The 13995-nt window shown below is 40.7% G+C and overlaps 1 protein-coding gene across 13 annotated transcripts in view; it reads right to left on the minus strand.

The window, feature by feature from the left end:
• tacc2 (transforming acidic coiled-coil containing protein 2) overlaps positions 1–13995 on the minus strand; it is a 225407-nt gene that overhangs the window by 42264 nt on the left and 169148 nt on the right. For all 13 annotated transcript variants that reach the window (XR_004414162.1, XM_033033794.1, XM_033033792.1 and 10 more), the window contains one exon: positions 2995–4297. Coding sequence is in view for 12 of the 13 variants with exons in the window: in XM_033033794.1 (XP_032889685.1) it covers positions 2995–4297 (1303 nt within the window). In the remaining variant the exon portion in view is untranslated. The remainder of the gene's footprint in view (positions 1–2994; positions 4298–13995) is intronic.

The following is a 13995-nucleotide window of genomic DNA, read 5'->3' on the forward strand; positions in this document are numbered from 1 at the left end:
ACGCTGCACTCTCTCAATAGCAAGAATGTCCTTCCTCAAATTTGGTGACCAAAACTGCACACAATACTCCAGGTGTGGTCTCACTAGGGCCCTGTACAACTGCAGAAGGACCTCTTTGCTCCTATACTCAACTCCTCGTGTTATGAAGGCCAATATGCCATTCGCTTTCTTCACTGCCTGCTGTACCTGCATGCTTAGTTTCAAGTGAGTGATGAACAAGGACCCCCAGATCTCTTTCTACTTCTCCTTTTCCCAACTTGACACCATTCAGATAATAATCTGCCTTCCTTTTTCTGCCACCAAAGTGGATAACCTCACATTTATCCACATTAAACTTCATCTGCCATGCATCCGCCCACTCACCCAACCTGTTCAAGTCATCCTGCATCCTCATAGCATCCTCCTCACAATTCACACTGCCACCCAGCTTTGTGTCATCTGCAAATTTGCTGATGTTACTTTGAATCCATTCATCTAAATCAATGATATGTATTATAAATAGTTGCGATCCCAGCACCGAGCCTTGCGGTACCCCACTAGTCACTGCCTGCCATTCTGAATGGGACCCGTTTATCCCTATTCTTTGATTCCTGTCTGCCAACCAATTTTCTATCCACATCCACTGGCTCTCCCTTGTCCATTTTCCTAGTTTCATCCTCAAAAAATTCCAGAAGATTAGTCAAGCATGATTTCCCCTTCGTAAATCCATGCTGACTCGGATTGATCCTGTTACTGCTTTCCAAATGTGCCATTATTTCATCTTTTATAATTGACTCCAGCATCTTCCCCACCACCGGTGTCAGGCTAACTGGTCTATAATTCCCTGTTTTCTCTCTCCCGCCTTTCTTAAAAAGTGGGATAACATTACCTACCCTCCAATTCACAGGAACTGATCCTGAATCTATAGAACATTGGAAAATGATCACCAATGCGTCCATGATTTCTAGAGCCACTTTCTTAAGTACCCTGAGATGCAGACCATCAGGCCCTGGGGATTTATCAGCCTTCAGTCCAATTAGTCTACGCAACACCATTTCCTGCCTGGTGTGAGTTTCCTTCAGTTCCTCCGTCTCCCTAGATACTCTGGCCACCAGTATATCAGGAAGATTGTTTGTGTCTTCCTTTGTGAAGATGGATCCAAAGTACCTGTTCAACCGTCTGCCATTTCCTTGTTCCCCATAATAAATTCACCTGCTTCAGTTTTCAAGGGCCCAAATTTGGTTTTAACTAAATTTTTTCCTCTTCAAATACCTAAAGAAGCTTTTACTGTCCTCCTTTATATTCTTGGCTAGGTTACTTTTGTAACTCATCTTTTCTCCCCGTATTGCCTTTTTAGTTATCTTCTGTTCTTTTTTTTTAATTTCCCAATCCTCTGGCTTCCCGCTCATCTTTGCTATGTTATACTACTTCTCTTTTATTTTTATACTGTCCTTGACTTGCTTTGTCAGCCACGGTCGCTCCATACTCCCCTTGGAATCTTTCTTCCTCATTGGAATGAACTGATCCTGCACCTTCATACCTGCCATGGTTGTTCCACTGTCATCCCTGCTAAGGTATCTTTCCAGTCAAATTTGGCCAGCTCCTCCCTCATGGCTCCATAGTCCCCTTTGTTCAACTGTAATACTGACACTTCCGATTTTCCCTTCTCCCTCCCAAATTATAGATTAAAACATCATATTATGGTCACTACCTCCTAATGACTCCTTTACCTCAACTTCCCTTATCAAATCCGATTCATTACACAATACTAAATCCAGAATTGCCTTCTTCCTGGTAGGCTCCAGTACAAGCTGCTCTAAGAATCCATCACAGAGATACTCCACAAACTCCCTTTCTTGGGGTCCAACACCAATCTGATTTTTCCAGTCTACCTGCATGTTGAAAGCTCCCATAACAACCGTAGCATTCCCTTTGCGACATGCCAATTTTAACTCTTAAGGAGTCGTGAATTAATTCACAGACAGATTCATGAAATTATCCTATTTCCCGTTTGGCCAGTCCAGCCTAATAAGGCATTGTAGCAGAATTAGGCCATTTGGCGCATCACGTATACTCCGCCATTCACTCATGGCTGATCTATCTGCGCCTCTTAACCCTGTTCTCCACCTTAGGGAGTCCAATATTAAACGTCCAGGAACAACTCAAATAAGGGTTATGAATCTTGAAGTGGATGCTGCCATTTCCTTCTCTTTAGAGAATAAACGGCGCAGACAATGTTCGCAATATGCGATTAGGGAAATCGAAATCGGAGTCTGCAGACTCAAAAACAAATTGATTTAAGCGATAATGTCAAAATCCTCTCCCTAACCTAGGGCGGTTGGTTGTTTCCCAAATGTCCCTCTGAATGGTTCCAAAGCACATTTTATTGATGCGACTTCTGATCACGAGAATCCTTTGGAATCATGCACCCTTTTGCACAAAACAATCACCGTTCAACTCCTTAAAATGCGTGACTGCCAATTGTAACAGTAGTGCTCACTTCCTAACAGAGATCAGACAATTTAGCATAGACTATAGATGTATAACGACTGATACCTAACGTGACATGTTCGTACAATAGCTCAAAAAATACAATATACATATTTTCCCTTCTTTTTACTCCAGCACTCTGTGCCTTTTTTTGTCAGTGAGCATCTGCAGTTCCGTGTGTCTACATTTTCCCTTCTTCGTGGTTGGCCTTCCTGACCACCCACTACAAAATAAATCTGCTTCCACACTTCTGTCAATGGTCTCTTAAACAGTTTCCGAGAAGACCACAGATATCGAGGGCAGAAGAAAGAATTTTGATCCCCTCTTTTAATACCATTTTGATTCAGTGCCATAAACCTCATGTTTTTAAATTCAAACAAATGCCTCATCAGCACAAAATGGGAATTGCCATCGGTGATATGTTGTTACTTTCCAAAACATTGATTATCTGTTTAATTTGTTCACTATCAGCCTCTGCAAATCTGAAAAATACATTTCACTGAATGTAACCACTTAATCACTTACGTTTTTAAAGGTAGCCTCTTCTTCTTTGATGACTTATTGTTATTATCCCCTTCACTTGCACCAGTGTCATCGTTCACCTCAAATGAAGCAGGGGATTGAGAAGGAGATCCTGAGAGTTTTGTAGAAGATTTAAATGGATCCGTTGAGCTTTCACAGTTATCCACTTTGATACTTGATGAAGCATGGTGCTTGGGAGAATTTGGGACCTGCACATTGGTGTTGAAGGGGTTGAAATTTGGATCTTCCCATTTTGAAGGGTCGAATGAATATGCCATCTTTGGAATGGGGATTTCATCAGGAACAGCAGCTGAGTAGGATGATGGAGCACTCGCGACCTTTTCAACGGGTGGAGCCTTCTTGATTCCTAGCTTTGGCTTTCGTAGTGGCATCTTCCCACCGGATTTTTTGCCAAATTTCTTAGGAACAGGTTTTTTTTCGAGATCACTATCAAAGTTGTCTTTGTCCTCAGAATAATCAAATTCCAGCCTCACAGCATGGCCCACAACCGGAGGATTGGACACTGTGCCAGACTCAGTCGCGACTTTGTCCAAATCTTTTCTCGCAACAGAAACGGTCTCAGTTTCAGCCTGTGCTACTGGTACATTTTGTAGTTTATCTCCACTTGCAAGCGGATTGAGCTCAGTAAGGTTGGCTTGATCAAAACTGTTGGATGGCAGAAGAGGAATAAAAGACTCCTGTTGGTTTACAGCGCTTCGTAAACTGCTGCAGGAGGATTCAGGTGCATTCACTTCTTTATTTGTCTTGGAGACAGTGGGCTTTGTTTGGTCTTCAGTTGTAGTTGGAGCTTCTGTTGGCTTTTCCGCTGGTGTCTCTGCTGGCTTCTCTGATTTAATCTTCTTTTTCAGAGATTGTGGTCTTTTCTTTTTCTTAACGCTGGGAGCATTATCTGAGGCTATGCTAAAGGCCTCTGCCTGCACAGTTTTTGCCACATCCTCAATGCTACCAACATCTGTAATTCCAGCAGGTTTTCGTAAGATTGGCGGAGACGCTGGTGCTGGTGGGCTCCTGGAGCTGGTCAATGTGCTCAGAGGCTTCTCACTGGCTTGCCACTCAGGTTCAGAACCTTCTGCGTTTGCAGTCGAGCTGGGAGCTAAAGAGGGCTGAGCATGGAAAGTGTCCAAGACCTCAAGATGATCAAAATCAAATTTATAAGCTCCACTGCTAGCTATTGGTTTATCTTCATCAAATACAATCGAAGCCGATTCAGAGAGCTCTCCGACGGATTCCGTTGGCTGTGATGAGTTCTCAGCGGCAGCAACAATCTGATTATCAGGAACGAGTACTGAAACAGAAAATAAAGTGTTTAATACATATTATTAATGACATATAAACACCACTTTTTGTCACTTAAATCCAGATTTCTTCTTGCCCCAATTCTAATTAAAGGGTCAAGGAAAGAGCATTCACGTCGTGGCCCTGTTTCCACCAATCTTTTTCCACCACCACGCACAAGAAGCGCTAGACGCAATTGTATGCAGATACCGTGAAGTGTTTTCAGCTCGGCTGAACAATTTCTAATCTTGTGATGTGGACTCGATAAGAAGATTCAAATTAAAAGAATCCAAATACTTTAATAATAGTATTTAAACATGTTTAGACTTACAACATAATTGTGATTCTTTAAAAAGTATGTCAGGATATTTGAACATTGAAAATACAAGAGCATTTTATCGATGCAACAGAGAATAAATAAATAAATAATGTGTTTTGCCATATGCAGAAATAGAATCAAATGCATCCGTCAAATAGATCATATCCCATTTGGCTTGTCAGTGACCAACTCTCTTTTTTATCACTGTAGACTCACTCTGCTTACCTGACATGCACGCCTTATTACGACAACTCTTCCTCCAGCAAAACACTGTGGCGAAGACTAAACCGATCATTTTTACCATCTGATTCTGTAACCCCTCCCTTTACAATCATTTTTTGATCAAATAGGCCAGCCTGTCATAACTTTGGCATTTATTTCAATCCTGAATTTTGCTCCATACTTTTTGCATCAGTAAAGGCCCCTATTTGCACCTCTGTGTCCCTATCAATCTTCTTACCTTGGCCTTTCTGGCTTCGCAGCATTAAACACACTCCATGCTCCACCCTCTTGATTCCAGCTTACCCAAAATGTTTGCACTTGTTCCATTACTCTTGTAATAAGTCTATTTTAAACCTAACCCACCAGCTTAATAATAGAAAGAGTGGAGGAGGAAGTGATGTGAAGTGGTATGGCCTGCACATCTCCCGCGTGAGTTCACATTTGCAAATATCAAAGCATTGCTACAATTGGCACTTATCATTAAATTGAAGCAGTTACCCATTATATGCTCTATTTGATATTCTTCATCATTATATTAATTGTTTTCTTTCCCTGAGTGAAAACTGTGGCTTTGTTCATTTGCATATGGATTTCATTTTGCACCAGCCACACATTTCAGGAAGCTAATATTATACAAGTGCCATTTTGACTTATTTTAGTAAATAGAGTATTCTGATGTTAAAGGTTTAGGGACCTCATGACTACAATATCTCTTCTCAACCTGACCAGCTTTGTGCTGATAATACAGTGTGGATGAAGATGTAAGATATTAAACCACGTCTCTGATTATGTATGCACCTAGTTAATTCTCGGTACAGCCAGAATACAAGGATTGCCTTCTCGTACTTGCAAGTGTATATTGATCTGAAAAATGGATCCGGTGAGTCACCACTCTCACATCCACGCACGCACACTGGGAAGCATGACAAAAGCAACATTTATCATTCCTATCTGATTAAAAAATAAACATAAAATAGTGGAAAACATTGTGCTAACTCCCCCAACACACTCTTTTCAATCAATTTTATCTCAATTTTATTTCCATGTTTTTGTCTTTCTCCCTGCAATTAAGAGTAACTGCAATTCATTATCAGACATGGGTAATATTTACCCTGCTAAACTGCCTTTGAAGATGAATCAATAAGAGGGCTGGGTCTAAAAAATGAGTGATCTGCTCATTAGTTGCAGCTAACAGGAAAAATCAATATGTATTCCTTCCAATTACCAATAATAAATAAATCCAGACTCTTAAAACATGACCTAATTTAGATTTTTTAAACTATCCACAGTAAGGGGAAATTAAAAATGAGGGCAAAAATGATCTAGTTCAAGGTGGGGAAAGATAATTTAAGTCCACAAGAATACAATGATTTGAGGTGAGTATGAAATGAAATCTTTCTGCTTTCAAAATCTGCGTCCTGGTTTTACTGGAGCAGGGGGGGGATGGCTTATCCACTCTTGGGTTGGTCACTGAAAACGTTTAAAGGGAAGTCATACCTCCAATTTAATATCTCACCCCCCCCCTCCCCCATTTCCCCACCAGTCAAAATGCAAACATTTACATTGACCCAACAATTGGCTGGCTCTCCTCCAAATCTACCGCCTGACCTCAACAACTCCACTACAGCAATCAGCAGGAGAACTAGCAGAGAATTGAGAAGGAAAGACTGTGAATTGCAACCAGTCATCCAAGAAACAGTCCCTTCCAGGTTTCTCATCTGGAAATCCTCCCACGGTTTCCTCTGTGGACGGGATAAGTAAATGGATGAATAAACCTACAGCAGAAATGTGACTTCAATATTAGAAGCAATCTTACTTTCAGAGACCACGACAGAACTTCTGACCAACGAAAGCATTTGATAGATCACCTTAAACTTGATTTCCTCACATGGTGGATGCAGGGCCGAAAATCCGAAGCCAACCTTTTACAGGAATAAATGGGAAGGATACAGGAAACAACAGCTGTGCGCTCAGAGACACACCAGATGATTCATCGTTCAGTCACCCAGCACACACATTCCTCCCCAAAGCTAAACGGGACAGAAGGGATTGTTTATATTATCTAAGATGTTTTCTCGGTTCTCAAGCTGGAAGGAAACTGAATTATTTTGAAGGAATCTAACAGCTAATTTTGAAAGAATCTAATTTTTTGAAGGAATACTGCAGTCATGGGGGGAAAAAAACAATTTTGTCGGAATTCAAACAAATTTTCTTATGAATGGGAATAGTGCTAAATTACTTTAATGTACTTTAAGAAAAAGAGGATCATCTGGCAAGGGTGGTTAACAATGAGAGAAGCTTGTCATTTTTAACCACCTATTCCAAGCCTGCCAAATGCAGCAGCTGAGTGAACATTTACACAATTGAAATAAGTATTAAAATCTGGAAGATCTTTCTTTATATATAGTTTGGCAAATTACAGTTAATGTCTAAATTTGAGAAACAGGAGTGATTGCAATTGTTTGTGGCGTAGGATTCAGTTTAATTATTAGGTTTTACCCCAGGACTCATTTCATTATTAAAAAATGCTCTGAATGTGCACAAACCGACAAAGCCCTTGGGATTAAATGCAGGGAAACAATTCCTACTAAATTGTACAGAGGAAACTCTCCAGTGTCTGTAATACTAATCATAGTTGGGGAAAGGAAATGAAGTAAAGTTGTGTTAAAACAAGTCTGGTATAAGCATGCACTAATAAGAATAAGCATGAGCTGTATTTTGCCAAGCAGATGTCTAATAATGCTTTTTCTTCCTCATTTCATCAGTTCGACGTAATCCTTCACAGTACCATGCTTTGGGTAACAATATTGATGTGAAAAATAGTCAGTTTTCTACAGATGATTAGAAATTTCCTGTAAACATCATTTTGGAAAACATTTTGAAGATAAAGGTCTATTTACAGCTGTGAACCTGCCTTTTCACTGGTATTCCGTGAGAGCACCCTTTCACAGCATCCAGTGCTGAAATATCTTTTTGACATTGTTGAATTGAAGTGAGTGAGTAACCAAAAGATATTATTTTTCAATTGTGTAAAAGTCTCTATGAAAATCTCACAACCATATTGAATATAAACTGACGCAAAACGTATGCCACTGTAAATGTATATCAAGCTGTAGAATCTAATTCATATTTCCACCAGTGTAGTGTCTATTATCAATAGAAAACAGAAGAATGGGATTGAGAGAAAAAAATAGATCAGCCCTGATCATTTGATGACTCGATAGGCCAAATGGTCTCAATTTTCTCCTGTGTCTTATGGTCTTGCATTGGACAAAAGCATTAGGTCATTGAGAGAAGAAAATTGTCACTCTTTCTTTTCCATTGGTGCAATAGTATGCTTATATCATGATTTCTGAAGAAAAATGTTTCAATCTACATGACTTCAGATATTGTAAGACGGAACTCATGGGGAATAACCAAACTTATTAGGAAGGTGTTTGTATTCATTGCTGTTCAGCAAACCCAAGTTTGAAGCAATCTTTAGTACTTCAATGACCTAGGTATTATGCGTATGTGGAGGAAAGGTTTGGGTGGTGGGGGTGGGTGGGGAGAAGAGAAGATGGGGTGCGGGAACAAGGGCCAAACAAACTGACAGCCTTTGATCATTATTCACACAAGGCTGTCAAGATGTTGTCTTTCTCTCCAGATAATGAAGCAAGAACAGATGAGTACATTATATAAATATAAGAAACTGTTAATCATGTCTTTATTACCTGGGCCATTTTAAGGATCTCATTACTGATCTCCCATTTACTAACCTAATCTTTAGAGAGGAAAACAATCTCTAAATTGTTTAATTATCATTGCTTTAATACCCGTTTCAAATTCATTTATTTGATTAAGGACATGGTCATCGTTCCTATTCATTTCATGGTTGTTTCTAAAATGCCTTGTAGCAATTTATTTCTTAAATCAACTTCATTAAATGCAAGCCATTATTCAGTTCACCTGATGAAAACCAAAGGGAAAAAAATGACTATCCCATCTGCACATTCCTAAGCGAAGCCAGTGAAGCTGTTCAAAACTGTATTTAACATGTGTGTGCTTGTTCTACCATATGCTTTGTTATATAGATATTGGTAAAAACATGCCACACACAGTAACTATTTCAATCCCATTCTGTTCCAACAAATATAACTATTTTAACTCCCATGTCCATACTGATCTTTCTGCCCTGCAATGGAGGAGTGAGGCCATACACACACTGGAGAAACAGCACCTCATATTCCGCCTGGCTAACTTGCATCCTAACGGTATGAACATTGAATTCTCCAATTTTAGGTAACTATAGTCTACAAATAACCCCCCCCCCTTCACCCTCCTTATTTTTCTCTCCTCCTTACCCCTCCCTCCCTTGCGCCCAGGCACGTGCCGTGAGTAATTACTCTGGGTAGGCAGTCAGTCGGCTTTTTTTTTTTAAATTAAACCGCGCAGGCGCAGATTGTTCTCTCCGTAAAAATAATAACTAAAAATAAAAACAGTAACAATTCAATTTGCCCAGGGCTTCCAAGTCTCCTTTATTCTGAATTACTGAATGGGTGGGGGGGTGAAGGGTGATGGCAGGTGGAGAGATGGTGGGAAATATGGGAGCACAGGGAAAAATTGAATCAGTTGTCATCTTATTGAATGACAATACTTGTTCAAGGGACCAATTGGGGGGAGAGTTCCTTTCACAGCGTGTGGGGAGTCTGTGCCAGGGGTAAAGTTGTGGGGAGAGCAGGAGTGTTGAGAAGGAGGGGGTCGGGGATAATGCCAGTAACTCACTGACTCACCGCAGCCGCAGCTCTTCGGGTGCGAAGCCACCGCATTATAGCCGGGGATAGAAGCAGCTTGGGGAGCTGCGAGCAGCAGCCGGGACCCGACAGCAGAACTGGCCGCCACTTCACCTGCTCACCTCTGGCAGAGCTCTCCGTCTGAACACCTCTCGCCTGCCGCTCACTCATGTCAGCCGCTTATTGCAAATCCTTAAATTCCCACAACCGAGTAAACACAACCTCAACCTGACATGAGTGAGGCCAGCGAGCGGCAGGAGAGAGGTTTTTAGAAGGAGAGCTGCCCAGAGGTGAGCGGGGGCCGGCAAAAGGCGCTGAGGTGGCGGCCGCTCGCAGCCACCCGAGCTACTTCTCCCCCCCCGGCCTCCGTGCAAGGAGCGTCGCAAGTGGGTTACTGGTATGATCCAGATCCCCTCCTTCAAAACGCTCCTACCCTCCCCGTAACTTTACCCCGGGCCAGACTCCCCAAACACTGTGAAAGGAGCTCTCCCCCCCACCCCCACACCCCGGGAAATACGGTATTTAAAACCATCACCAAGAAATGTACTTACCACATTATCGGTACACGAACTACATTCTTCTCTCCCTGTTTCCTAAGATACACTTAAAATAATGCCAATCCATTTTTGAAAACCCCGCCAAGAAACCAGCGCTGCGGATGCACAGTAGGCTGCTGCGCCCGTGCAGTGCTGCAAAGCCAGAATTTCAGCTACCTCAGCCCCGCTTGAAATTGACGGCTTGAAGTAGCGCTGACGGCACGTGGGCTGCACAGACCTTCAAGGGTTACAAGTGCTGCGGATGAAAGGCACGGAGAATTATGCCTATCTAAGAGATCGATCTCTTAGATAGGCATAATTCTCCCATGCCTTTACTATTTATATTTAGTAATTACCATATATAATTTTAGTCAGGGTAGGCAGTGCCTACCTTGCCCACCCTGACGGCACGTGCCTGCTTGTGCCCTACCTGGACTCGCACCCATTTTTACCCTTTCCTTCCACCCATCTTCCTTCCCCTGGACTCACAATTCGCACCTTTTCTATCCTCATTACACCCCTTTTGTCTTTTCAACCCCCCCACCTGTATCCACCTATCACTCGCCAGGCTTTGTCCAGCTTTCTCCTCCTCCACCACAATCAATTTGAAGAAGAGTCTTGACCCAAAACATCACCTATCCATGTTCTGCAAAGATGCTGTCTGACCTCCTAAGTTATTCCAAAAATCTAGGCCTTGTTTTGTAAACAAACATCTGGAGTTGCTTGTGTCCATATCTTATTTTTTAAATTGTTAAATTGTCAAATGGTCCATTTAATCTATATAATCTCATAAAATGCTATTTAAGCAACTCTTATCTTAATGTATTTGGAAGTATGACACACACTGCATTGCCTCACAGTGTATTTTTTGTGATGGGTTCAAACATTTTCAACCATTGTTAAAGTGAAGTTAAAATAAGCAATAGAGCTTTAATTTTTAGAAAAAAACATAAACTACGTGGCAGCCCAGAATGACAACATTTAACAGGCAACATGCCTCAGTTTTCTTGACTATATTATTTAGAATTTTTTTCCAGTCTGATTTCCTTCATTCGCTCAATCACAAAAGAATGACGACACACTTGCACACCAACTGGAGTACCAGATGTTCTCCACTAATGGTTGCTTTCGTACATGATCAGCTTCAAAAGCTGCGTGCAGATTTATACGGCTATTCCAACCACATTTTCCAAGACAAATTTCCTATATATTCATGGTTAATACATCCAATTCACAGAGGGAATAGAGAAAATAAATCAACAGGAAAAACCTTTCAATCACAATATCCCTGATATAAGATTCAATTAGTAAAGCTCTTTATGCTAACTGATTCAGCTTTCAAAGGGACTATATGTCCATTTGACAACTCAGCAGCATTTAACTCAAAATATCCAGTTGATCATCTATTATTGTGTCGATGGCATTTTTTAAATCTGGTACGAGCGTTACAGATTCAATACTCGTGACCCTTGCTATTATCTGAAGAAGCTCTCAATTTGTAGTGTGATCATGTGGACCAAATTACTTATCAAAAGCCAAGTTTAATTCCAATGGGAAGAAAAGAAACAGGCGAGTTGCCAAACTGAATCTCCAGATTTCTTATCAATCCCTACAACAGCTGTTGACCTGGAAAATAATGGTAGCTGACCACAGCAACTTGATTAGCAACTCCAGCTCCTCATAACATATTGTCTGCTCAGCAAATTCTGTGCTTTTATTTCACCAAATGCCTGGCTGTATTATCTGCACAGAACTGGTGAAGAACTGTTTTGTTTTTGGATGGGGCTGTGGAAGGCCTCCAGGGCTGTGGCCATGAACCTGTGTCAAATTGTATCATGCAAATTATATTGCAAGAGATACATAGTCTATACATCATTTTGTACCTAGGGCTTTAAAAGTATCGTGCAATTGGAGAAACACTGGATATTTCAAAGTTAATTTCAACTTGAAGCATCGAGACATTTGATCCATTAATGGGTAATAACATGCTAATGCCTAATTGTATTCCTAGTGTGAATATTCTGCAGGCTTGTAGTCAGGATTTGCAATGTTCAAGTAATTGTTACAGTATGTTTCTCTTCTCTTTGCCTTTTCTGAGAAATTAAATGCACACAGCCAACCAGAGCAAATGCCTCATAGGTGCCTTAGCGTGCCAGTCTGGTACTGTGTGATCCATTTCCAATCTTGCTCAATGCATTGAAGAGTAGCAGCAATGCTTTTTGGGTAGAGAGTGCAGAGGCAGAGATATTGAATACTTTCCAGAAAATATATTTTTAAGAAATATTGTACATGGCAGATATTTTTAATGATAAAATGCTAAGGGATCAATGAATCACAAACACGGGTTAATATTTCAACAACAAACCTTCAGTTTAGTAGAGAGATACAGTGTGGAAATAGGCCCTTCAGCCCACTGAGTCCAATGATCACCTGTACACGAGTTCTGTTATCTCAGTTTCATATACTGCACACCAGCAGCAATTTTCCAAAAGCCAATTAATCAGCACGTCTTTGGAATGTTTCAGGAAACTGGAGCACCCACTAGAGAAAACCCACATGGTCACAGGGAGAACAGACAGCACCCATAGTCAGGATCACACCTATAGTCAGGATCAAACCCGGGTCTCAGGCACTGTAAGACAGCAACTCTACCACTGCACAGCTGTACCGCCCAGTTGGGTTGCATTCAAAACTGGTGTGTACCAACAAGGGCAATCACTGCAACATGTTAACCAATATTTCATTTCCAGTATTTAATGGATCTGATAATTTCAAGGCACACCACACAACATGACTTCATGATTTGGTTCAGCAGCTCATGGTGAACCTCCGCAACCACCTTTGGATGCAACGTCAGCCTGCATAAAAGATGCCAAAACACCAGGCAAAAACCTAAGCACAAAAATTATTTCTATGTCTTATCTCTTATCTACCATCACAGAAAGAAAGCCCAACAGAGGTTTCTTTCAATGTTATTTGTGAGGCCTTTGTTGTATTTAAATCTGCTGTGTTAATGCCCTACAAAATAATGTTGATTCAACATCAAAGTTAACTCCCAGGATGTCCCTATGTTATTGACAAAACTATCAAAACTATTTCAATTCATGCTTGCCTCATCTTTCTATTTTATTGTTTCTTTCAGAGTTAAAATGAGTTTGTTCAATTCCTCCCCGAAATCTGAATTAATTAAAACCTTTATTTTTAAAGGTGTCACAAGAACATAAAAAAACAGTTGCAGGAGTAGACCATCTGGCTCGTCAAATCTGCTCCTTCATTTAACATGGCTGATCAATGCTGGACTGAACTCCTCTTCTGTGTCATTTTCCCATACCCTCTCTATTCCTCAGTCTATCAAATATGTATCCACAAAATACTGGAGTAACTCAGCGGGACAGGCAGCATTTCTGGAGCCTGTCCCGCTGAGTTACTCCAGCATTTTGTGTCTATCTTCGATTTAAACCAACATGTGCAGTTATTTCTTACACAAATATTTATCCACCTCCACTTTAAATACTTCCAATGATCCACCTTTCAACACCTACTCTGCCAAAAAGAATTCCAGAGATTCAAAAAGCTTGTAAGAAGGGAGAAAATGATTTTTGAGAGAATGTAGTAATGGATGTAGTAGAAAAAACAAAAAGTAAGCATCTGTAACAAAAACAATCAATATACTTCAGTTTTAAACTTGTCCTGCAATTATGCCTAATGGTCTGAGACATCTACACTAATAAAAACATATGAACTTCCAATCTATTAAGCTCCCTTAGGATCTTAGTATGGTCACCCATCATTCCTCTAAACTCCGAGGAATACAGATTCAAATTATTAAATCTCCCAGTTGGACAATCTCATCAAAATT

This window comes from Amblyraja radiata, chromosome 15 (genome assembly GCF_010909765.2).
Source record: "Amblyraja radiata isolate CabotCenter1 chromosome 15, sAmbRad1.1.pri, whole genome shotgun sequence".
Classification (NCBI taxonomy): Eukaryota; Metazoa; Chordata; class Chondrichthyes; order Rajiformes; family Rajidae; genus Amblyraja; species Amblyraja radiata.